We start from the raw sequence: 26,148 nt of genomic DNA on the forward strand, positions 1-26,148 counted from the left end.
CTGTCTTATTTTATTTGAAAGCAACCCACCTCTACCTAGGTTTGAGAAGAAGTTTAATTTTAAACATATGACAGCTGGTATAGCTAATACACACCCAGTTAAATTAAAAACTTTTTATTTTTATTTTATTTCATTTTGTTTTGCCTAGGAAGCATTAAAATCCTGTATAGTGGAATACTGATCAAAATGCTAGAAAATGTTGCCTTCTATTAAGTTATTATGGCTTCTTCTAGAGCAACTCATTTTCTGTCATAACTTACTTTAATTTTTTTCAGCTTATATTATTAGATATTTACCCTAATAATATATATTTAAGAGACTGCACAATGAAAACTCTCTCCTATGGAAGATGCTGTGATGAAAATTAATTAAATTTCTCTACAAAGAGCATCTAGTTGCTCCGTTTTTTGTTGTTTTTTTTTTTTTTTTTTCCCCATAACAGTTTTTAGATCCAATTGGTCATGATGGATTATAGTTTGGGCTTGGTTTGGGGTTTGGTTTTTTTTTTTTTTTTTTGGGGGGGTTTAATATTTAGGCTTTAAGAAAAAAAAAGCCTGAAATGCTGAGTTTCAGTTTACAAAAGAGAGCTGCTGGTGAAATGTTTGTAGAAACATGCAGATGTTGCACATCTGCAGCAAGCATACTGTACCAGCACTAATTTACCTTTACATCCAGATTTTGGGCATGGAGGAGAGTGCAAAGCACCTTCATCTGATGCAATAAGATGAGGAGAGCTGCACTTCTGCCTTTTTGCTGTGGACACTCCAATCCTGTCCCTCCTTTTCTTAGGGTAGGGGTAACAGCTCTGACTGTGCCAGTCTACCCTGGAAAAATCAAGGCAATCATGAGGTCTTAAATGAAGAGTAAATAACCTGCTCAGGACAGGTTATTTACTCTCCATTTATTTACTTGGAAAGCACTTTGGTCCCTCTTGGTGGGGTTTCGTATCCAACCATGTGTTCCAGCTATTATCTTAAGCATCCCAAAATAACCTGAGGCCTCATTGTGGTATCAGGATATTTAATAGGCAGGTCTCCACTTTGGTGAATTAGCAGCTGGAGACAATTGTGGCCTTCTTCTTTCAGTCCCTTAAGGGTAAGAACTCTCCCCACCTTGGCAGTGCCTCCCTCCAGTTGTCATATTTGTTGTATCCAGGTTTCTTTATTTCTGATCCCAGCGATTTTGTATTTGCCGAGTGGATTGAGATTGCCCAGCATTCATCAGTGTTATCTGATGAGTGATTAAAAAAAAACCAAAACAAAACCAAAAAAAAAGCACCCCACAATCTACAGGATCTTGAGGGTAAATAAAAGAAAATCAGTGGGGGAAAATGGCATGTCTAAAATGACAAGAAAAGCTGAACATAGGTTTGGCTGTACTGGGAACAGAACCATAATGTCTGTATAAAGACAGGACTTAACTGAATACTTTAAATACTCCTGAAATGATGAACATCTGAAAGTCACAGTGAGCCATTTCACCATTATCTTCACTGTGAAACAGAGCCTGGCACTCCCTGGATCCTGAGGGTTCTTTCACCTCCTGCTCTGACACTGCCAGGTTGATGAGGAGTGTGTTATTTTTAAAGACACCTTCACTTTTCATGCACTGGTTCACATGATGGGCTATCCTCACAGACCATGGGCTCCCTTCAGATTAAATTAAGCCAAGAGATGTGCTGGAAAAGGTGGTCCAGGGTATCTGGAAGTGGAAGCCCTGCAGCACAGCTGTGCAGACACCCTGTTCTGTGGTGCCAGCGTTGCAGATCTGCTCCCGCTCTCCTGTGGTGTCTGTCCGTGTGAATGCCGAATAAATGTGCCTATCTCCCAGTCTCTGGCATTTTGGGCAGCATGGTTGGGTTTTGCCATGTGTTGGAGAACCAGACAATGGCTGAGGGTGCAATGAATCTCTGGTGATCATCCCATGAACTGCACACCAACACCGAGCCTGTGCTGTGCTTCTATGCAAATCCTTCCTTAGAAGGGTTTCACACTCAGGTGTATTTATCTTTGTGCTCTCCTTAAATTAATTCTCCTCCAAACCACCCTGAATTGTCTGTAACATCTGAAACAAGGTGGGAAAAGGGAAAAGGGAATAGTTACAGCCCAAGAGGCTTCTTTCAGACACAAGATGCTAAACTGTCTTTTGATCAGCTGCTTGTAGAAATGTACATTAACTGTAGACCATGGCTCTTCTTGTAACCAGCTAATGATCCTCTCAGTTGCAGACTAATTGCCTCTACCTCCTTCTAAATTCTGCTGCGCTGAAAAAGCCAGAGCCACATTCTAATCCTGTTAATCACATTCAGCTTTGAAGGGTACACACTAGTTGTGTGTTAATTCAACTTCTCTCCCTGGTAATTTGTTTGATTGCCTGTTACTTGCAAGCTGCACTAACTGAATAAAAGTGTTCCATGTCCTGATGGGAAGTTATGACTTTCATTTGGGCTATTTTAGTGCAGATGTTTTACCTAGAAAGTGGTGTAAATTCTCCTCAACTTTCTGCTCTAAAGTAGTTTCAATACAAAGAATGGAAAGCAAGGTAGAAGGTAATGAGGCTACAAAGTGAAAGCTGTATTTCTTTAATTTAAATAATGATCTTTATTGCCTGAAGAATTCTCATCTGCTTATGAATAAAAAAGTAAAAAAGATGCTAAAAATGAGATGGAAATGCTGGTGCTATATCCCGTATTCTTTTCCTTCATTCCAGCAATATGTGTTGTCTGCATTGTCAAGACCTAGAAACAAATCTATTTATTCATTTTTTTTCTTTTTTGTCCTTTTTTTTCCAAAAAGCAAGCCCACACACACATATTCTACACAGTCCTATGTAAGTCTTATTGAAAAAAAAACTGAGCAAATGCCAAATTATCTTCCAGCTTCCCACATCATTTTCTGTACGAGAGTGCAAGGCCACTGGATATGTCCTATAAGCACAAAACAATCATTACCAGGACATTTTTATTAACACTGGATGTATGTGATAATAAAGATTTATTGAGATTCTACCTTTGGAATCCCCTGAATCTTAATGAGAATTTTTTTTTTCTCCCTGTTCTGAATTTCAATGAGGAGTACTCTGAGTGTCATGGCCATGTTAAATATTTGTGAAATCCTCTCAGCTCACTTTCAACATTTTAAAAATAAACAACTGGTTTTTTGGAGGCATTTTTTCAAGCTAACAGGAGAGACATTGACTTTTAGTATAAGAAGCATTCTCTGCTAAAAAGAGGTTACACTTGTAAAATGCTAATGTCAAAATTATTTATAAAGAGAATCTAAAGTTGACTCTGAAATGTTTAGTTCAAAAGCTGCCTGAAAGTGTGGACCAATTAGTGATTCCTTACCAGATCAGTCTGTTTAGAAAAACAGGCTATTCATTTAGACTCCAAAATATTTGGAAGCAAGGTCTGGAGACCTGGTGTTTATTAATTCATGAAAGACTTATACTAATTAGCAGTGCTCATTTCCCAGGGGCCCACTTAGGCTGTGGAACCCAGCTCCCCTGCACTCCTTACGGAGGAAAAAAAGTCCCTTCAAGCCATCCATGAAAGCTTCCAAAGCAGGATCCTGCTCTGATGGAGTCCCTCTCTCTCCCCACTGAACAAAAAGAGCACAGTTTTGCCTCCCAGGGACACTTCCTTCATATCCTGGGGTGCCCCAACATTGCTACAGGCAATAAATGATGGCAATAAATTAGCTCGTTCTGGTAAAGCCAAAATTCTTGAGCCATCTACAGACCCTGAAATTTCCCCTTACTCTTTTGGTATCTCAGTATTGAACATTTTAAGTCATTCCTCTCCTTAAAAGGATTTACTACTTATTATTTGCTGCTGTTTGCTCCAATGCTGGGATCTGCAGGCTTCCTTTGTTTGATTGCTCTAAACAGTGAATCTTTCCTCTCCTATTCTTATAAATGTACTTTTACACTTTTCTGTCGTTTTCTTCTTTACGTTGCCACAGAATCCCAGGATGGTCTGAAGGGCTGGAAGGGACCTTAAATCCCATCCAGTGCCACCCCTTCCATGGCCAGGGACATCTTCCACTGTCCCAGGCTGCTCCAAGCCCTGTCCAGCCTGGCCTGGGACACAAATCCAAACCCCAGTGTCCATCTTTCAAAGGCACTGTCCAGGACCAGCTGGAGCTGACTTCTCAAACTCGTTTGTTTCTGTTTCTCTTCTCGTGATTAATTTCTTGTGCTCCACAGCACATCTGTTCTTCTGCCCAGCCCCACATTCCATCCAACATGAGTTTGCTCAGGGGTCCCCAGCTTCCTGAAAACCCAGCACTGGATCTTCAGCATCTGATCAGCCAGAGATTCTTTATTTCTTCACTTTCTAATTTCTTTTTTTTTTTCTGTAAAAACATGCCAATCATCTGCTTGTGGAGTTCAGCACTCCTTTCAATTTACTGTAATATTTTCACTCTTGAGTCTCTCTTGCCTTATTTAAGGGACAATTTTTAAATGCCGACTTCACAGCCATTTATAGTTTGAAATAAATTCACTTTTTTTTTTTTTTTAATTTCTTTTCTACTGTCTCGCCTCATTGCTGGAGGACACAGAATGAAACCTCAGTTATACCCTCAAATTTCAAGAAAATATCAATTTTGGTAGGGAGTTCAACTCCTTCGTTCTGCCTCTGAAATTACATTATTAGGTCAATTTACTTTTGTTATTGCATTCTCTTTCTTGATCATTTTAATCCAAGGCATCTGGCCCAAATCTGTTACATTTCAGTGTTGGGCTCAGTTTCAAAAAGAACTGATCACAGACATGCTGACTCACGTGGAAACCACTTGAAAGCTCAGATTTTATTGGGCTTTAAGACTCCTGCCTTGCATTTTTAAAAAGCATTGTGCTAAGATTATAAAATAAAGGGCTCAAAACCACAAAAAATTCAAGAAACGACAAACTTTGAGCCTTTGAGGTAGAAAAAGAAAGAAGGGCGTAAAGTGAGAAGGAACTTCAGGAGGAAAAGAAGCATCATGGCAAATGTTTTAAGAGACTTACTAAAGCACGTGCTCATGAAGGAAATGGAAAGGCACTTGGGGAGTCAGCCATGTATTCTGATTATTAGCAGCACATGGGAACACTTTTTAGCTGCAGATCATTCCCAGTGTAGATTAACTGGGTTTTTTGGTGGGGCCATGTATGACACTCATCACAAGGAAGAAAGGTGTGAGATTACTCCATGCTGTGCCATCAGGTGGTATCAAAAATAAATTAAAAAAAAAAAAAAAACTGGGAAATAAAGGTACATTGATTGACTTAGAGCTTGGAGAAGCAAATTATTATCCATGGTGTCAGCACACAGTGGGAGGACCAAAGCTGCACCATTTTGCTTTAGTGTATTGCAAAACCAGACTGGAAACAGAAAGTGTTCTAATTATGTTCTCTTCTGTTTTATTTTTTATGTATTTATTTATTTTGGGAGGGGGGAGATTTGATGGGTTTTTTTAAATTTATTTTTGTTTTTTTGTTTTCTGGTTGAGTTTTTGTTTTGTTTTTGGTTTCTGTTTGTTTGTTTGTTTTGTTGGTTTATTGGGTTGAGGGTTTTTTTGGTTTTTTTGTTTGTTTGTTTGGTTTTTTTTGTTTTTTTGTTTTTTTGTTTTTTTGCTGTTGGTTAGTTGCTCTTTTTTGGTTTTTTTAAAAAAATTTTAAACTGTTCTCTTCAGATTGACCTGCTCATCCCTACGAAGATCACTGGGATAATCACCCAAGGAGCTAAAGATTTTGGCCACGTCCAGTTTGTGGGGTCCTACAAGCTTGCTTACAGCAACGACGGGGAGCACTGGAAAATATACCAGGACGAAAAGCAGAAGAAGGACAAGGTAAAGCAAAGAGAAAAATCGGTATTTCGGTTGTGATGACACCACTGATGGGAGTCTGCAGATTATTTCGCTGGGTTCCATATGCATGGGATGCCACAGGGTGGAGTCAGGGTGAATAAAAGAGTCAAAAAACACAGTGACAGTGGTATCACACCCACCAGCGCCATGCACCTGATTTAATGCTGTTAAATACATAAAACTTTAGAGTTCTCCATTATTCAAAACTATTTCTTCATTTAACCCTAGAGCAGAAGGTGTATAAATAGCAGTGTATTTGTATATTTAAAAAAAAAAAAAAAAAAGTGTCTCAGTGCATTTTTTTGTAAGTATGGACTATTTTCAGTGATTTCCTGTGAAGCACATCCTTGTTACCCAGCCATTTTGGACAGGGTTTTTTTGGGGGCCTTTTTTCTGGAAATTAATGGCTAGGGTTTCAAATACCCACTGAAAATATTGTTTTTATTATGCTATAAAATAAATAAGAAACATAAAAAAAGTTTCACAACTTCCTCTGCAAATGTTTAATGAGAGGCATAGGGAAAGTATAGGTTTGCTGATTGATTTACCTTGATGCATTTAATTTTTCTCTTGTTATTCATTATACCTTTCCTTTAAATGGTGTAACACTTTTATACTGCAATTTCATAAAAATTTCATAAAAATATCTGTTAAGAAAAATATTACAGCATATGCATTGCTTAGGGAAATGTTAACCAAGATGACAAAATGTGAATTATTTATTAAATGTCTTAGTAGGGTTATGTCTGATTGAAACAGAAGATGAATTTATTGAAATAGCAGATGGCTGATGCGTCTGATAAAATCTCAGTAAATCTGGGTGCCCAGGGTGATAAATGTTGAGACTTCCACTTATATTTCTCAGTATAAATAAAAATTCTTCAGGAAATAAACTGACATTATTCCTCGCGTAAGTCAATTAAATTAATTTTCTTTCGAACAGTGAGAAAACTTCTGATATGCATCAAAATGTTCTGTGTGAGTGCAGGGAGACCTAATGATGAGGGGTTAGACAACTGCATCCACCACGTTGCACAGATGTTAAATTAATGATTAAATGTCATTGATTAGGGGAATGTGTCCTAAATTACTGGATTGAGTATTTGAATATAATATATATATTAATATATATCCTAAATTACAGTATTGAGTATTTGCATGGCTGTATGTTTGTGTCTGCATTGTCAGGGCCTGCTACCCAGATGTGAAACTGTGAATTCCTGAAACCCAAAGGTCATCTCACTCTGGCTTTAACCTAAAACTGAGACTTTTTTTTTTCCTAAAGGATTTTAGATGGGGAAAACAAAATCAGTTGGTTTATCCAGCTGGCTCAGAAGGTTCTACCACCAATGACTTTTTTTTTTTTGGATTGTGGATGTGTTTGCTATAACTGGTTGTCAGATAAAAATTGAAAACAAACAGCTCACCTTTGGCAGGCATACCACAAATACATTCAATTTAATGACAGGTAGTGGCTTCAGTACTTTCTACGCATCCTATTTTAAATCCCTGACATTTAAAAAGGGAGGGAAAAGTGAAAGAAATGTCTTCTCTAAGCCAAACTTGTGCTTGCATTCATTTTATTGCAAAGGAGAAGTGGGTTGGAGTCCCTGGTGATAACACAGTCACAGCAAATCTAAAAGAAAATGCATTCTGACTTAAAGTACTGTTCCAATCTACATTTGTTTGTACCATTGGCCAAAGTAATTAAATTGTTTTTGCCTTCTTCATCAGATGGACTGTTAATTGCTACACACATATTCCATTAGGAACAATGGGAAACTCTTAATCATTGTCTCATTTAAACATATCACACCCTGTATTAATTAACATCCCTGAGAATGAAACTGGTTCATATTATTATGATTCTTCAACAAGTCAAGATCATTTAAAAGCAAAACAAGATCAAATGCACTTCACTGGAAATTAGAAGTCAGGATTTCTGAATCTAAATTTGTGCAAAATAAATAAGTTCACTTGATCTGAGTCTAGACCTCAGCCTTTGATACACAAACACCAAACTGAAATACCTGGGTTTGGGGGTGTTTTTTATCTATATCACAAACACCTAGAAAAGTTAAAAGTTTGATGATAGAGTCTGACTTTCCAGAAGTCACTGAACTTGGCAAAAACTTTATAGGATGTGGGACTCAAAGGGTTTCAAGACAGCACTAAGGCATGCACCTTTTGACCTCCAAAGGCACTGTGGTCCTCTCCTCCTACACCCTCAGCAGAAAATGGGATTCAAGAACCCCCACGCCCCTTCCTGTCACCTTGGAGTAGGTGCAGACAGGTAAATTTTAGAGCTAAGACTTAATTCATTCACCTCTCCTTCACCTCAGACAAGGCTGTACCATCCTCCAACAGATTATTATTTAATGCATTGCAACAGACAGATTGTGGTGAAAATTCTCTATACAGTCAGCACCAGTGTTTAAATATCCTCTAAAGTGGAAGGGTGGCTTATCCCCCTTGCTGCCATACACCCCACCCTGTCCTCAGAGGACACAAAAAAACTGATTTTATCTCCATTTTTTTTTCTTTTTGTTTCGGTTGGAGTACTTCAACCTATTTCTTCTTGGTTTCCATCAACCATTTCCTGACTGAAAATGCATAAATTTCTTCAGCCAGGGGAATGGAGTGTCCCCCAGAAATCCCTTTTTGACACCACCACTCCAGCTGAGTGGATGCAGTGCTCCCATGGGATTTGGAGAGAAACCCTGGTCTGTGTGCACTGGGACAGAAATATAAATTAAAAATAAAATCACAAGGAGAAAAAGCAATGCTGTACCTCATCCATGAGGAGCAGGAGAGGAACAGCACCACTGGTCCTGTCTGACATTACCACCTTTGAACAGGATCCAGTACAATTTCTTTATCTTAAGGTGAGATTTGCTCTCAAATGTGAGGAAATTGTGGAAAAAACAAACAAACAAACAAAAAAAAACCAAACAACAACAAAAAAAAAAAAAACTAAAAACAAAAACAAAAAAACCAAGAAGTTTTCATAGCAAAGTGAAAATTCTGTGAAATGTTACATCTGTTTTCAGGAGATACAAAAGAGAGGTAAAAGGTAGATATCAAAAACTATCAACAGCAGCAAGCATAAATTACTCATATTTTACCTTCATTAGTTCTATTTATTAAATGAACACCTTCATTTATTCTATGAAGGATAGAACACATAGATTTCTTATTTCTCCTGCAGGTGATTTAGTCACCCTGTACTCATCCTACCTTGTTCAACATCAAAAAAGTTTAGGGGAAAGGTGGCTCCAAAACATTTCAGGGAAAGGAAAAGAGGATGAAAGGAAAAAAAAAAAAAAAAACAAAAAACTTTTAAAGTCACAGACAAAAAAGAAACTATGGAGATATTGGTAGGCTGGTAATAATGATTTGTGGGTGAATATTGTGACTTTATAATGAAATTGTGGCTTTATAATTTAGGCAATTATAAAGAACTTAATCCCATCTGGTGCTTAGCCTCTCACTGCTGATCTGTTTACAGGATGAGTCCTAACAGATCAGCAGATCTCACTGAATTCCTGGGGCTGTTCACTTATCCATCCCCATCATTTTCAGAAGTTCATTTACAAAGGAGAAAATTACTGGTCTCTTGTGTTATGTTGTACACAATACATTATATTTTACTTATATATTTTTATAAATACATAAAATATCAACTCTTGCACACTGTGTGCAGCCTGTAAATTGGGTCAATCCTTAACAAAACAGTGGTTTGGAGGAGAAGGAAATAGGGTGTTCAGTTTTTGCACTATTTCACATGGAAAAGCTGTTCCAAGAACCGTGTCTCCTGCAGCTCTTTCTCATTCATTTTAAGTAGTTTGACTGAATTGCCTGGGAAAAAATATGAAAACTTTGCCTGTTGCCATCAAGAAACAAAATAAATTACATTGCAGGCTGTCACATAGGAAGAAAATATATTTTAGAAGTAGGACTAGAGCTAATAGCTATCTTGTTTTTCTCAACTAGAGGTCAGTAGCTCACTGTGCCTCCAGAGCTGAGGACATCCAAACCAAATCTGACCTTTTCCTTCTTCATTTTTTTTTCTTTCTTTTTTTTTTTTTTTTTTTTTTTTTTTTTTTTTTTTTTTTTTAAATCACATTCCACATGTGATTTATAAATTGCACAGCCTGCTGTAGGTAACTCAAGGCCAGCTGCAGAGTCAAATGGCATTTCAGAGGCTGTTTTTTTTACAGGAAGATGAGAACATTTGAAAGCAGCCTAAAGGAGTCTGGCAGTCTGCAGCACTGCCAGTCACCATCAGCCATCAGCAGTGCAATTAACTGCAGGTAGACAATATCCAATATGCAAATGGCCACTGGGTTTGTACACAAAATGAGGAACTAGTCATAATTTACACATTTCTGAATCTACACTCCATTGCCAGGGTGAGAGGAAAGAAGAACCTACTTCTTGAAGAAAAGTTAGATCATGTCAGGTTAAAAATCTTTCTGCTGGATTTGCAAATGCTTTTTTCCTGATGATGTTTGATTATTACAATATCTGGTTTACGCTGATAGATTCAATTCCTACATATAATCTACATACTTGGCATAGGTAATGAATTTTTTTTTGAGCAATATTACTTAAATCATTACTATTCGATAGCATTATCTTTTATAATAGTTGCAATTTCTAATCTAAGTGACTTTTTTATCTTCACTGGTTTAAATTATGAGTGACTTCCACTACTTTGAGCTGAATTATCATGATTTGTGTCAGTTGAAGATCTAGCTATGCTCATTTCAGGTGTGCCCTCAGCACACACCTCTTCCCCCTGACACCACACCAAAAGCTGGGGGAAGACAAAATGAGCAAAAGACAAAATGCTCATTTTAACAACCAGCCTTGAACTGCTGTAAGCATTTCAGGAGGCAGGTTTGTCTTCAAAATATTTCTCTTTTTGGCTTTGGACCCCCTATAAGCAGAGGACTAAATGCCCATTTTTTTTTGTAGCACTAACGTGTAGATCACATGGGAAAGACAGTATGAGAGTGTTAAAGTATGTTTCATAAGTTTTATCTACCTCTACCTGTTCTGAACACGGAGAAATAATAAAGGCTGTGTAAAGATATTCATGGACATGATATGTGTGCACTTTATATATAGTAACTGAGAGAAAAAATGACTTTTTCTCCTCTTATTTTCTCCAAAAATGCATGTGCCCACAAACACATCCACGTGCCACCTTTATTCTTCTGAATATTGAGATGTTCTGCACTGAAGAAAATTCGAAACAGGAGCCATGACTGGATATTCTTTATAAAATATTCTTCTTCTAATATGAGCAGGATTAACTGCTCCATGAAATAACATCTTTAAAATATTCTGCTAGGTGTGAAAAATGTTTTTAAGGTACAGCAGACAACACTCCTTTCCCCAAGCTGCTAGTCTTCAGATATTTCTCCTAAATTATTCTGTCTTACAGCAATTTTCTTTCTAAAATTCTAATCAACTTACATTGTCATTATCTGGATTTTCTTCTAACGCTGTAAAACATTTTGTTTACATTGAAAAATCTCACTGAATGTTTGAAATCAAGACATTCAAATTGCTTGCTGGACACAAGTATAAACAATATTTGTTTCTATTTCAGACTTTTTTAGCAGAGAATATCAGTACCTATTTTCCTGTCCTTCACTCTTTTCCCATAAAGTAATCATGAATAAAGTTATGATATATAAAAGCACAGCAGCATGCATTTTCTGGCTTTTTTTTTTTTTTTAACAGCAGCTGCAAGAGACTGAGCTACAAGGGAGTGTGTGGAGGGTCTGTATGTGTAAAACTGCTAGAGCTGCTGAGTAAATATTCCAGCAAGTTACACCTTTTGAGTGTGCAGACATAGACATAGACCCTGTAAAATCTGAAACATTCTACAGCAGGGTTGGCAAAAAGGAGGAACTTTTTGATCCAAAAAAAGCTTTTTGTACAAAAGAAATGTCACCTTGTAAGGTGGCAGCCACTGGTTTTGGGGAGGGTGAAGCTCTGTCCAAAGGAAGGAGCACCCTGTGGGTCGTAATGATGCTTTAGGATTTTGGCTTTTATATTTTTTCATGATTTTGTGATCCTGCAGCTCTTTAGTGTATAACTCTAAGCTCCACATTCAGTGTCAGCTGCTGCTGTCCCATTTTGGGCAGACACAACAATTCCTGTCCAGGCCTGGCAATCAAGGACACCTCACTGCCCCAGGGCCCAGAAATACAAACAAAAATGAGTTGGGGAGAGAAACCTGGGCTAAATGACTTCATTAGCTGAAGCTGTAATTGTTAGATCAACCCCCAATGTGGAAATGGACCAAAATTATAAAAGTGTGAAAACCTGTGACCTGTGGTTCATTTTTGGGTGTTGCTCCTGTGGGGGTTTTGCCTGCCCAAAATCTACCTGAAGGCCCTTCAGTAAATATAACCACTTTTCATTCCCTTAATCTTGTCTGCCCTCTGTTTTTAGGTAGTCCCAACAAGGCATCAGTAAAAGTAAGGTTGTTATTCCTCCCTAGTGCCCTTTCCCAGCTCTGAATTTTTATTCTTTTTTTCTGTCCGTGCCCTTACTAGGCCCCACGCTGTTTTTTCCCCCTCACAATTTATCTGATCTTTAGCAGCGGTTAAAGGCTGTGGAAGCTGTGCCATGGTTTAATTATGTGCTGAAAGGGGAACTGTGACCTTTAGATGGCTCTGGATGACCCTGCTGTCATTGCCTGTCCCCTCCTGGCCCTGCTGAGGGGACACTGCAATATTGCCTGCTATCGATTTTCCCCACGCCACTTATGGTTTTATAGACATCTACAGTATCTCCTCTCAGGCTGGAGAGACTTATCTGTTTAATAACTCCCAAAAAAAAACAACTTCTTGCTGCTTCTTTCTCTGTGTTTGCTGTTTTGGGGTGAGGCAGAGCTGAAAATGAAGGTGTGCACTGGCTGTGTGCACTGACACATTGATAATTTACATTCTGGTCTTTATTTCTTGTGTACAAATCACCCTGGGGTTATTTCATCACTGGAAATTTTTTTTTTCTTTTTTTTCATACAACATTATATAGTGATTCCGGCATCAGCCTCTGAAATCTTAAAAAGTCATGGCAGTCATCAGAGCTATTCTGAAAAAAACTGCTCAGGAACAAATGTGAGGAGTGGTCATTGAGAGGCATCAGCTTTTCAAGGGTTTTAATTACTTTGGTGTCTTACTTAGTATTGACTGCTTGGGCATAAAACAACAAGTAGAGTAAAAAAAAACTACTTTTAGCTATAGAAATAGCCTTTTCTTCTACTGATAAGTCATGGTTTGTCCTTTGTCCTTCCTTCTCCTTCCAAATTCCTTGACTCCATTAGTGAATTGAGGCTAAAAGTAAATGAAGAGTGGGAAAGGATATAGTTTTCCCCATAAGAAATTTGCCATGGGGCCACAGAAAAAGAACAGTAAATTTCTGTTAGAATGTTTTATTTCGTGCAGGTCACATTTGTGCATGCTAGCAATGCTTCCCCTACTTCCTGATAAATTTATTTCCCTAAAATCCTTCTTCTCATCTAGCACATTTGGTTAATTTCTTGAAACTAGATCTTGAATTTTGAGGGAAGGTGTATTTCATATTTGCATAAAATAACCTCTGAGACAGATGAGTTTGACTTCAAGTGATAATGAAATCATGCATGAGTTAAAAATAAAATGTAATTCTTGTTTTCATGCTGTAAGTAAATTACATAATCCTCCCTCCTTCAGCTGTATTTGTTGCTGGTTTTGCATCACGCAATTTTATTTATCTTTCATATCTATATGCAGATAAGAACACTGGGGCTGTAGAAAAGTTCCTTTGTCTAGCCTAGCAAAAAATATCAACAGAAATTTCACATGCATGTGCAAGAAATCAAGTGGGGGAAAAAAAAAAAAAAAAAAAACAAAAAAAAAAAAAACAAAAAAAAAAACAAACAAAAAAAAAAAACCCAAAAAAAAAAACCAAAAACACTTTTAAGCTTTCCTAGCTGCATTTTGGGGTTTGGAAGGTGCCACTGTAATTTCAACTATGAACTTATGTAATTTTTTGCTACAAATGAAACTAGACTTGAGGTGCAAACCTTGTTAGCCCAAGCTCCTGCTGATTTTACGTATCAACACTGCACTTGGGCAGCAAACAATTTTCCCTGTGCTAAATGATTTTGGTAGTTTGTTGGTGTTTTTTTGTTGGGGTTTTTTTTTTTTTTTTCCTTAAACTCACAAAACTGATGTTTCTGTGGTCATTTTCTCTGCTACTTTATCCATCTATCAAGACTCCCACACCCTTTCATGCTCCCACCTCTCTGATGGCAGACGAGAAGGGGAATTCATCACTTGTAAAAGAGCATCACCCGGGGAGGGGACAGATTTTGTTTGATGTCCTGAAAGGACAGCACTGGAGAGAGGCTTCCAAAATCCAAAGAGGTGCGGCAGGGAGACCAAAATATTTGTGAACATGTCACAAAGGAACCTGATTCAGGGCAAAAATGCTAGATCAGCCACCGTGCACTTCAAACTCTGATATTTTCCCAAGAACTTCCAGGAAACCTGTAATTCTGCATTAATTCAGTCATATAAGCATTTCTCCAGGAGGTCTATATTCTTCTCTGCATGATGCAAACAACAGTCATTCATTTTAAGTCAAAAAGCCATCAGGTTCAGTTTTTACAAATGAGAAGTGAATTGGCTGACATTTTAAGAGAATGAACATTTCCCATAAAAACTGAAAATAACCCAAGGGGATAATCTGATCATTTTGCCAACAATTGGTGCTGTGGCCTTTGAATTTAAATAGTGGCTGGCAGGGGGAAAATCTGGCACTGATTTATCACAAATAGGAGTTTTATAACTCACTTTTGTGTGGATTAACCAATACAGGTGGAAATAGGATCATAGCATGCAGTGTACTGAGCTAGGATGTTTTATCACAGCCTGATGCTCTTAATTCATCTCCTGACTTTTGCCTGACATGAGAAGATAATATCCTTGATAATCACCAATTTTAGAAGGGTTTATATGGTTGCATCCCAGCTACATTCATAAGCGATACAATAAAAATTCTTAACTTTAATTTTTAATGTTATTTTCTCAGAAACAGTAACGGGATCTCCTGGGATTAATTTGGGATGGTACAAATGCCAAGTAAAAAGACATTTAATTTTTTAAATGTTAATGATTTCTGTGTAACTTTCAGAGCGTGGCCCTGGTGGAACAGTGGGTGAAGCTTTGAGTAGAAGGCTCTGCCTGCACCAGAGCTGAGTGTGAATGAATCACAAGGTTTAGCAGAGGCAGGGGTTCGTGGAATCACAGATTTTAGTTGGGAGGGGGCCTTAAATCCCACCCATTGCCACCCCAGCCACGACAGGGACACCTTCTACTGTCCCAGGCTGCTCCCAGCCCCAGTGTCCAACCTGACCTTGGGCACTGCCAGGGATCCAGGGGCAGCCACAGCTGCTCTGGGCACCCTGTGCCAGGGCCTGCCCACCCTCAGAGTGAAGAATTCCTTCCTAAAACCTTCCAAACCTTCTCTTTTGCCGCTTCAAACCTTAAGTTTCAACAGCGTTAAAAGTCGTGCGTCCCGACGATAAAAATTCATCGCGGACCCAGCGCCGTCGGAGTTTCACCACGGGCCAGGCCGACCTTAAAACCTCCCCGTTGCTCCCCCGCAGGTATTCCGAGTGGAGCTTCCACTAAAACCTCCCCCGTTGCTTCCCCACAGGTGTTCCAGGGGAACTTCGACAACGACACGCACCGCAAGAACGTCATCGAGCCGCCGATCTACGCCCGGCACGTGCGCATCCTGCCCTGGTCGTGGTACGGCCGCATCACCCTGCGGTCCGAGCTGCTGGGCTGCGCAGCTGAGGACTGAGCCCGCCCTGCTCCTGCTGTAGAAGAAGCTTTTAGGATGCTGAGTGGGGTTTTTCCATGAACCAGTGCTCGCTCATTTTTATGGTAGGCCGCTAGCTGTCTTTCGCCAGGAGGTCTAAGCCTGCCCTTTTAAAACGATCCGATCCGGTTTCTTTGCCCTTGAAATCTGTTGGTGTTGTCCCTTCTGCTGTGGAATCATCCTCCTAGTTCTCCTCTGGGTTGTTCACCACCAGTTGAAACGCATTGAGGGAAAAAGAGAAAGAAAAAAGAAAAAAAAAACAGCAGCATCCTTTTTACAAGGGAAGAGAAATAGTGTGACGAAGCTCATTTGCAGCTTCGTGAACATTGGGCTGACGAGTTCTCCACAAATCATACCGTCATCTTACTTGCAAAAAGTGATACTGCAGCTTTTAGCAATAAGTTTACTTGGGGATGACTGCATTATAGTAATTGTGCCTATCAAACACTGTCAGTTCTTACGACATATATTTTGGGAAATTCTCCATGGTACTGTTAAAAACACGGTACCTGCGATGTTACGAGCTACCTTTCACCACTTCCATCCAGACAGCAGAGTCCACGCACCTGGAGGGTTTTCCTAACTGCCCCATTTTCCTTCTCTATTTTGCATGCTGTAGACACGGCCTCCATCTTCTTTCTGTTTAGTATCACACTGTGCTGGTGTTGTTTTCCTTGGAAGATGTCACCTGTTTGCATATGTAACCAAATCAGTGTATTATGAAGCTAATGAATTTGCCAAAGTTTATGAATTTGCAAAGTTTCTGAGCTTTTTTCACGGAGACTAAGGTGAGGCACCAGGGTACTTGTGGTGCCTCATCTTGGGTGCCCACACATTCCATCAGAAATCCCATTCCAGGATGATTTGTCCAGGGGTGAGCACACAGCCCCAGACTGTGGCCTGCCCATCCCATCACTGCTTTCACAAACGCTCCGAATTCCATTCCGAGGAGGAAAATGGGGGGTGAAGGAACCAGGTGCTAAAAGACACACTGGAGGAATGACTCCCTTACTGCCAGGAAACCCTCTCTCTTTAGGCTCTTCCTAAAGTCACAGCTTTCCTCCCCAAAAGGTAAGAGGTGACGTAGGAGCACACCAAAGCTTGGCACTTGTCACCCTCTGCTCCTAAAAATTCTTTTCAGTCACACACCAGTGAGCCACGAGGAGGAAGTTTCCTATCATGCCCCATCTACAGGAATGCTTTCACACACAGCATGATAGCAACCCCAGTTTAAAAATTAGATTTTAGGAGGAAAAGTAGAGAAATAGGGGGGACATTCTCCCCCGTGCCTCAGTTTCCCCTGCTGACTGAGATGACAATACCAACCTTTGAAGAGCAATCCAAGCTTCCTTGGAGTAAAGTGCTCTGTGACTACGTTAGAGCAGCACCTCAGACTAAAAAAGATCCCGGGACAGAGAGTGAGGGGACATTTTATCTGTTACCTGAAACAACAGCACTTGGGATTACTGCCAACGTTTTAATTTCATAACATGCTGATGTGGAGAGAAAGAGAGAATGAGAGAGAGAGAGAGAGAGAGAGAGAGATGCAGCTGCATGTTTTAGCAAATGTCGCTGAACTTATACTTTCTGTCACTGTTCCATTCTCACCAAAACTCTGAACTCGGGCACTGCTTCCCAGGCCAGCAGCTAGCTGGCCCACAATCTGCAAAGGGCAAAGTTTACCTTGGAAACAAAATGGTTTGGATTTCGAAAAAAAAACCTGCATTTAATCACACATTCTCCACCACAGACTAAATATATATTATCCATTGAACTGTGAAAGACTCTAGAATAGCAGCCAGGAATTTTACATACAAGAATTGGGGATATAATGGTGGCGGTTTTCTGATAGTGTCACTTAAACTGTCACATTTTAGCAAACAGAACACCCTGCCTCTACAAAATGACTTAATCCTTAAACTGTATTTATACAAGTATTTATTTTATAAGGCTTAGACATTTAAAGACTTCTAAAGAAGAGTCCTGTAAAGGTAAAAGTATGTGTAAGAAATGTTGAGGTCCTGTGCAACACTGCTAAGTTTGTTCTTTATTTTTTACTTTGTGCTGCATAACAAAAGCCACTAGACTGTTACTGTCTTGTCTGTAACTGTGTTAACAGCATTCCTTAATGATGTATATATGGAGTGGTCTTCAAGCAAAAGGAGCAATTTTAAAGAGAAAGTCAATCACTTTGGTGGTACTTCTAAAGAGAAAAAAAAAATCTGAATAATGGAGGACAAGTCTATCCCTACATTATCTGCTGTCTATATTTTGCAATTTAGGCTTTAGGTTAAAAATAAAAAAAAACAAGAAGATAAAAACTAGTCTTTAGAGTATCAACACACAATACTTTAAGAGGTTTAAATACATTTTCCTATTATGGGAGAGCAGTTGACCCTGAATTTAATTACAGATATGAAGAATAGCGTGTAGATAGTTCACTAACTGACTGTATCCACAAAACAGAAGGCCATATCAGAAAATTAAACTTCCTAGTTTAAAAACTTGTGTTAATGTTCTTTTGAAATGTTTGGTTTCTGTTCTTAATGTTGGTGGTTCTTTTTTTCATGTAATTCATCTTTTGCGACTTCAGTTTTGCTTTTGAATTAATATTTCTTGGTTTAGTAAATTAATTGTAACCCCTTCATCTGCATATAGAGTTTTCATGTAACACAGTAGTTTTAATTTGGTATTAATTTTGTGTTGACTATTTCTACCCTCATGTCCTGGGTCAGCTGTCAGCAGTCTTCACGAGGATAATACTTATGATAATACTTCATGACAATTCATTAAAAAATCATATATCTGATGCCCTTACAATTTTAACCTGCATGCTAGGAGTTTTTCCAATTACATTATTCCTCATGTACCAAAAAGCCTTCTTAGAATGGCATTTCCAGCACCAAATTCTTCTCCCAGTGTCAGCAGTATCAGTCCGAAATAGCTCCTGGTTTAAGTGGAATCCTTCAGATTCAACAAAACAATTGGGAATCAGATTAGGGCATAGAAATAGACTCTTTCCATTTGATTTTATTCTGTTGTCTAGGTGCATACCATTGCCATAAGGGGCAAATTATAAATTAACACAACTGTTTTCTCCCAGTGAAAGCAACCAGCCCCCAAAAAAAACAGAAGTGCAGGACAGGAGATGTCCCTTAAGAGAGGACGGAGAAAAGCTCGGAAATTATCCTTCTGCATTAATTGTTAACAATGACATTGAACAAGGCCAAAAGTGTTCTCCTAATTAAATTTCACCCTGAACCAGTTAAGTATTTGTCGGCAGGCTTCACCTTTATGTTGCTAGGTAATGTGCTACATTTATAGCCTGGGAAATAAAGCACTGGCACGAGGCTCCTTTTTATCGGCGTTCGGGGCCCGTCGCCTCAACTGGCTCTGGATCCGGGGTTGACTTTCTCTTTTGGAATGGCTTCATACAAATTAAGTGTCAGTTTTGAAGACTAAGGATACTAAATGAGTGTATCTTTGCTATACAACCAGTGTGAACTATAATATTCAGTGCTGGCTTCTGATGTGTCAGTAAGTACAGAAGTATCTCGGACACAAACAACCTTTGCAACCTTTCAAGCTGTGTGATATTCAAATGGTTTTGTATATACCTAAATCATGTAGAGCGATGTAAAACCAGTACAACCTTGTCTAGTCTTCAAACTTAACAATAAAACTTTTGAAAAATGAGGTGGTTTTCTTGGAGCTGTTCTGTTGCAACACAGCTTATCTCAGTGGCGGCAAGTGTGGAGCAGAGCTATCATGTGGCATTTTCCTGGATTCATCCACAGGGTCTTTGTGGTAGGTAAGTTTGTTTCTGGAAAAATCAGCAGTTGGTGCTGTGCTCCCCTCAAAGTGTTCCCTTTGTTCTTCCAGATTTAAAAAAAAAAAAAAAAAAAAAAAAAAAAAAAAAACCACCTATATGTTTGAATGAGTCTAAAAATACCTTTTTTTTTTTTTCCTATCCTGCTGCTCTCTGAACGAGCACCAGGAATGTAAAATGACAATTTCATTTCCTGTAAGTCATATTTCCTGGGATATTTATCAATCATTATCCTCTCTCCTCCACTCCTGCATAGGCAAATTAATTTCTGAGAAGATAAGGAGTGGCTGCAGCCCAGACCTGCTATGAGATGCCACAGCAGAGCTGGTATTTGCTCACACCCTTGCCCCTTTTCTGTTTTATTTGCTGTACATAGTAAATGCTCCCCAAAATAGTTAACTCTATTTTCTGCTCCATTTTCTGCTCCCCAAAACAGTTAACTCTATAATTTTAATTTCTGAAGAAGCTTAAGGATTAAGGTAGCACATGGAAAAGCCATTCACTCCCAAACCATTTAAACAATTAAATTACATTAAAAAATATTATGTTTACTGAAGAGAGACGAAGCTTCAGTGGTTTACACCTTGAATTAGCCCTTTTGTAAAAATACACATCCTTTTGTTTTATGAGTTTCTGCTTGTGCCCTTTCTCCAAAAATCATCTATTAGAGACAAAAACCATCCACAAGCACTCAACTGGTGACAATGTCTGCCCAACATGCAGTCTCAACACCCAACACTCACCACAGCATGTTGTCTTTCAGAAGAAAAGTCACAAAATTGCAATTTCCCCCTATTACATATCTCTACCAGTCACAAAAAATGAGAATACGGTGCTGCACATGAGAAGAGGAGTATTTTTGGAGAATGATGGCTGAATATTAGCACTTCAGTCATGAATTTCTGCATCTTGAAGCTTTCTGACTTTTGGTTATAAATTGCAACTGTTTCATGAAACATGGGGACTTTTCCTGAAGAACTGAAAAATGTTGTGTTTTTTTTTTTTTTTTCTCACACACTCCATAACATATATGTCCAGGAATTCTAGTGAAGACAACGAGAGAAAATAATGAGTAAATCTCTTCAGAATAGCAACTATTTATCAATGTCCATCTTCCCATATCTGTTGCTAATGAGCTCAAGGGAATAACATGAGCATCAACACACTATATCATCACGAAACAAGAAGTTTCTGATACTTCTGTGGTAAACACAATGACACTTATTTTATGCCTTAGATTTAATAGCAGGAGGTCAATCTGTTCACTTAGTTTCACTAAGTGGCCTGTGATCACCTAGTCTTAGAAGTAAAAGATAATTTTTAAATAGGAATAAATAATTTTATTGATCCCAAAGTCTTTTCATTCTTTAAATTTAATTTGCATAATTTTCTTAATAGAGAGATACACTTTAGAATGCAGAATGCTGCTTTAGATGACAAATCTAAAATATAAAAGGCAGACTTGCACTTTGTTGTGCAGCTTTATGATTTCATTTACTGCAAATTACCTTTCAGTGATACATATATCATTGTAAATATATATTTTTTAATTCCTCTGAACGAGAGAACATGGGAACATGTCTTGTTCTCACAATTTAGCTTGCTAGGAGTGCAGCAAAATCTATTTTACCAGTGTATGTGATTAAGAATAATTGGTTTTTTATGCAGTTTATATCGAACTGGAATTAGGCTCCACGTGTGTGGGAATGTTCAGGAAGCAGGAACCACCTGGTGGAACGCAGGTGGGGCACAGGAGGTGGGGAGAAACGCAGGATCACAGCCTCTTTGTCACAATAATATTTATTTCTGCAGTTTGCCAGCTGATGGGCTGCGGTTCCCTGAGGTCACACTTCACCTGAGGTCAGCAGGCACACTTCTCACTAGGTGGAGGAAACCAACCCTCAAAATACACTGGGAAAAAATCATTTGCATCAGGCTGGAAAACCAAAAGCAGGCTGGGATGCTGTGGGAGGTCGGTAGGAGCTGTGGCGGAGTGTATTGTGCTGCCTTGGCCACAATAAATGCAGTCAAGTGCACAGACTGCATAAAATATACATGTGGTGCATTGAGGCGGGATCAAAGGGCCCCTAAAAAGTGACACATGCTACTTTCTGATGGAGGCGTCAGAAAATATGGTGTAAGTGCTGTGGTCTGACACACAGTGAGCTTGCACGAGTCTGGCTGTGATGGATTTACCCTTCTAAAGTTTCTGGGGGAGGGGAGCCTCAGCCACAGGCTCCTTAGGAAGGGCAGGCAAGGGGAAACAAGGAGGGGATGTCACCCCCAAGCAAGAGACCAGCTGGAGTTCATGGAGCTCTGCTGGGATGGGTGAGGAGATGACAAAGAGCTCGCAGGGAGGGCAGGGAGAGGTGACAGGGTGTCAGGGATGTGCCACAGGGCAGGGAGAGGTGACAGGGTGGCAGGGATGTGCCACAGAGTGCAGGAAGGGTCGATGAGCCCCTCTGGGGACAGACAGGAGCAGCCTTGTGTTCACAAGCCCTGGTCCTCAAGGAGGACTTCAAGCACCACAAATGAGAAACATGGGTTGGGTCGGGTTGGGAGAAAATTTAAAGATTATCTAATCCAACCCCCTGCCATGGGCAGGGACACCTTCCACTGTCCCAGGTGCTCCCAGCCCCAGTGTCCAGCCTGGCCTTGGGCACTGCCAGGGATCCAGGGGCAGCCCCAGCTGTGCCAGAGCCTGCCCAACCTCACAGGAAGGAATTCCTTCCTAATAACTAATAACTGAGCCCACCCACCTTTTCTTCTTGACTTCCCAAAAACTAAACCTACCAAGAGGGGCAGTGGTGGCTGTGAAATGGTGGAATCACAGATCTTTTGGGTGGTGAGGAAGGCACACAAGTTTAATGGCCCGGACTTCAGCAGAGAAGAATTTGGCCTCTTCGGGGATCTCCTTGGTCAAGTATGATGGGATTAAGTCCAGGAGGGAATCAGGGCCCAGTAAAGCTGATTAATATTCAGTTATCACCTCCTCCAAACCCAGAAACAAAACATCCCAACAAAAAAGAAAATCAGACAAAGATGCCAGGGGTCCCGTGTGGGTGAACAAGGAGCTCATGGACAAATAAAAACACAAAAAGGAAATCTCTAGAGCATGGAAGCAATCACAGCTAGCCTGGGAGGCACACAGAGAAGTTTTCCAGGATCGGGTTAGAAAAGGTAAAGCCATGATAGAGTTAAATCTTTCCAGGGACATCAAGGGCAACAAGAAAAGTTTCTGTAGGTGAAAAAAAAGGAGAAGTAGGGAAAATGGGGACCTACTCTGGAAGAAAATGGGACATCCAGGACATGGGGAATGCTGAGGTAGTCAACCACTTGGCCTCAGTTTCACCAAGAGACCATCCAAGGCACCTGAAGGTTCCCAAGGCCACGGCACCTGGCAGGATGCACCCGTGGGTCATGAGGGAGCTGCCAGGGGAAGGGGCTAAAGCCACTCTTTGTCATATTTGAGAAGTCATGGCAGTCTGGTGGAGGTCTCACTGACTGTAAAGGAGGAAATATAACCCCAATTTTTAACAGGGGACATAAGGGTGGGAGGTGCCAGTGGGAAGGTCGAGCAGATCCTTCTAAATTATGGAAAATTTTAGATCCTTCTAAGGAAAAAAGAAAAAAAATAGAAGGATCTAAAAAATTTAGATCCTTCTAAATAATGGACATTATGCCAAGGCACATGGAAAATAAGGGGATGATTTCTGACATCTTCACCTGGCTCCAATGAGGGTAAGATGTGCCTGAGAAGTCTGGTGGGTTCTGTGGTGCAGCTACAGCACTGGGGGATGAGGGAAGAGCAATTGGTGGTTTTCCCTCATTTTTTTCTCTTGAAGGATGTACCTCTATTATTTTTGACATGGAGTAATTCCTTTATTACCAGTGACTCATGCTACTATAACAGGTTCACAGCTTCTCTAAAGTGTGTGTGTTCACAGCCTCTTTCTAAGAGTGAAAAGGCACTAACGGGTAATTTTTGATTAAGCAATTAAAGCATGGGTTGTTTGTGTAAATATGGAGTGTACATTTACATACATATTTATATATATGTATGTATATCTGCATTTTCTACAGGTCATGTCATGTATGTCACACTTCATCTGAGACTAGAGAGAGAAAAGTGGAAGTAGTATTACAAAGATGTTAATTAAGCTCATCAACCTAATCTAGCTGTTCTTCTGATGTGTGCTGATATAATTTTCTTCCATTTAAGAGAAAAAAAACTGATGAGGATGGGGAAAACAGTGCATCTTTGTAGGTGTTTAATTTATGCCCCCAGTTTGCTACCACAGAGCGGTTTGGGTTTAAAGGCCAAACAGTCCAACCCCCTGCCATGAGCAGGGACACCCTGAACCAGATCATGTCACTCAGAGCCCCATCCAACCTGACCTTGAGTATTTCCAGGGATGGAGCAGCCACCACCTCTCTGGGAAACCTCTTTCATCGTTTCACTGCCCTCACTGCAAAACAACTCCTTCCTTATACCTAATCTACATTGATCCTTTTTTTAGTTTAAAGCCCTTTCCCCTTTGTCCAGCCAGCTGAAAGGTTTGTCCCCAGTTACCTTTCCTTAGAAGCTCACATGGAAATGGGCAGCACTACTTGAAAGTCAGAAGTGCTTCTTTGTTTTAAAGCCATCTTTTCCCTTTACTGAGGGATTTGCAAGTATTTCATTTTCATGTTTTTCAGGAGCCATGGCTGGCCAGCGACCGTAATGAGTGAGGAGGTTTTCTGGTTCACAAAGATGGGAGTCAGAGTGGCTTCCAGAAGAATCTGACCCAATATTTATGTAATATACATATATAGCACATGCCACTCACCACCTGCATTGGCTGCTCCACCTCCCTGTTCCTTTCCAGCCTCTGAGCCGTGACAGAAAGTGTTGTTCAGCCGTGGCAGTGAGACCAGCTACTCACAAGTGGCTTTTTCACTCAGTAACGGTCACATTCCCCAGATATTTCTGGGAATCCAAAGCCAGGCTTCCAAACCAGAGCAGCCCAGGGGCTGGGTGTGATGTGGTGGAGGAAAACTCGCCCCTGGTCCCAGAGCAGCAGCTGAGCTGCCTGAATGGCACGCACAGTTTACATCTGCAAACAGGGAGCGGGCAGCAGGAATGGCTCAGCAAACATGTCCCAGTTAATCCCTTCATGGCATAAAAGACTGCACTTCAACTGAAACATTTGGGTATTTTTAAAAGCGTTTAGCAATCTATTTCCCTCGCCTGTGCCCACAAGCATTCCTCTGGCCTGCAAAAAAAAGAAAAGAAAAAAAAAAAGCATTTGTGGTTAATTTCTTCTCCAATGGGTTGCCTTCTACTTGGATTCATGTCTGTCATGCATTTAGACTGCCTGAATGGGTGAATACTCTCCTGAAGTCAGATAATGGAGTGCCAAATCTCCACAATGAGATGTAGGGTATTGGCATCTCCATCCTGCCAAAGGGAAGGGCTGCCTGATACCCCCTTGGTGCTACCAGAAAAAACAGTAGCAAAACAGGAGCAAAACGCCTTGACACCAAACCACCACTTCACCAAACGGCCTAAACGACCTTGTTTAGGCTGAAGGACAGTGAGATGTGTCACTGGTGCTCCAGTGTGAGTGGTGGTGTGATTTCTGATGGGTGCCGTGCCCCTCCCAGGCACCCACCCAACAGCTCTGTATCCCCAGGGCTCGAAGGAGCACTCCCCGGTTCTCACCTGGTGTCTCTCACAAGTGGTGCCGAAATCGCCCTGCACAGTCTTGTGAAAATCTCCATGGGTAGAATTTGTTGGTAAATCACTGAGGGCCCTCTCAGAGCTGCCTTTTTCCCCCTTATTCTGAGCCCTCTGTACCTATGGACGATCCTTTTGGTTGTATTCCCATGCCACAGTGAATCAGCTGAATGTATTGACAGTTTTGCAGCCCAGACCGTCTCCTGAACTGCAGCAAAGGAGGGTTTTGACTGAACAGGCAAAGCCTTATTAGCATTCCTTCACTGTCTCAAGGCACTCTGGCCTGGCTCTCCCTGGCCAGACTTCAAACCAGGGAACGTGTTCATCAGGCTGCGCCGGAGAGAGGCACTTTGATAACCTCCCCTTTTCCTATTTATCATCTTCCCCAGGGGACTTTTCCTCTAGCTCTGCAGTAAAAATATTGATTGTACCAGCCCTGATCCCAGAGGATCTGACACAGATCCTGGTGCTTGCGCCTCAGCAGTGGGGAAAGCTGGAGTTTCAGCAGTCCTTCCCCGGCTGCCCAGGGGAAACTGAGCTCCCATCAGCGCCACTCCTGGCAGAGATTTTAGCAGGGGACGAGAAATGCTGGCAGAGACACGCTGAAGGTGACTCCAGCTCCCATTCTGCCTCAGAATCTCTGAGCCTGCCCGTGGTGTTGGCTTGGCGTTCCCCCCGTGGTTCAGAGCACGCAGAAACTGAAGCAAGCGTGGACGGAGGCAGGACTGGGCTGACCCCTCATGCAGCTATTCCAACCACGAGGCTCTGCGAGCACCACTGCCAAAAACAGCGTGGGCAGAGTCAGCACCTCCCATTCAAAAGGGCTGTCCCAACCCTGTGCAGCACAGAACCTGGGT

At 40.5% G+C, this 26,148-nt stretch overlaps 1 protein-coding gene across 2 annotated transcripts in view; it reads left to right on the forward strand.

Annotated features, from left to right (window-relative positions):
- EDIL3 (EGF like repeats and discoidin domains 3) overlaps nt 1-19,439 on the forward strand; it is a 241,025-nt gene extending 221,586 nt beyond the window's left edge. For both annotated transcript variants that reach the window (XM_053968850.1, XM_053968851.1), the window contains 2 exons: nt 5,676-5,831; nt 15,576-19,439. In XM_053968850.1, the coding sequence (XP_053824825.1) occupies nt 5,676-5,831; nt 15,576-15,725 (306 nt within the window). In that variant the 3' untranslated portion in view covers nt 15,726-19,439. The remainder of the gene's footprint in view (nt 1-5,675; nt 5,832-15,575) is intronic.
- Nucleotides 19,440-26,148: the final 6,709 nt, after the last annotated feature.

Source organism: Vidua chalybeata, chromosome Z (genome assembly GCF_026979565.1).
Source record: "Vidua chalybeata isolate OUT-0048 chromosome Z, bVidCha1 merged haplotype, whole genome shotgun sequence".
NCBI classification, from domain to species: domain Eukaryota; kingdom Metazoa; phylum Chordata; class Aves; order Passeriformes; family Viduidae; genus Vidua; species Vidua chalybeata.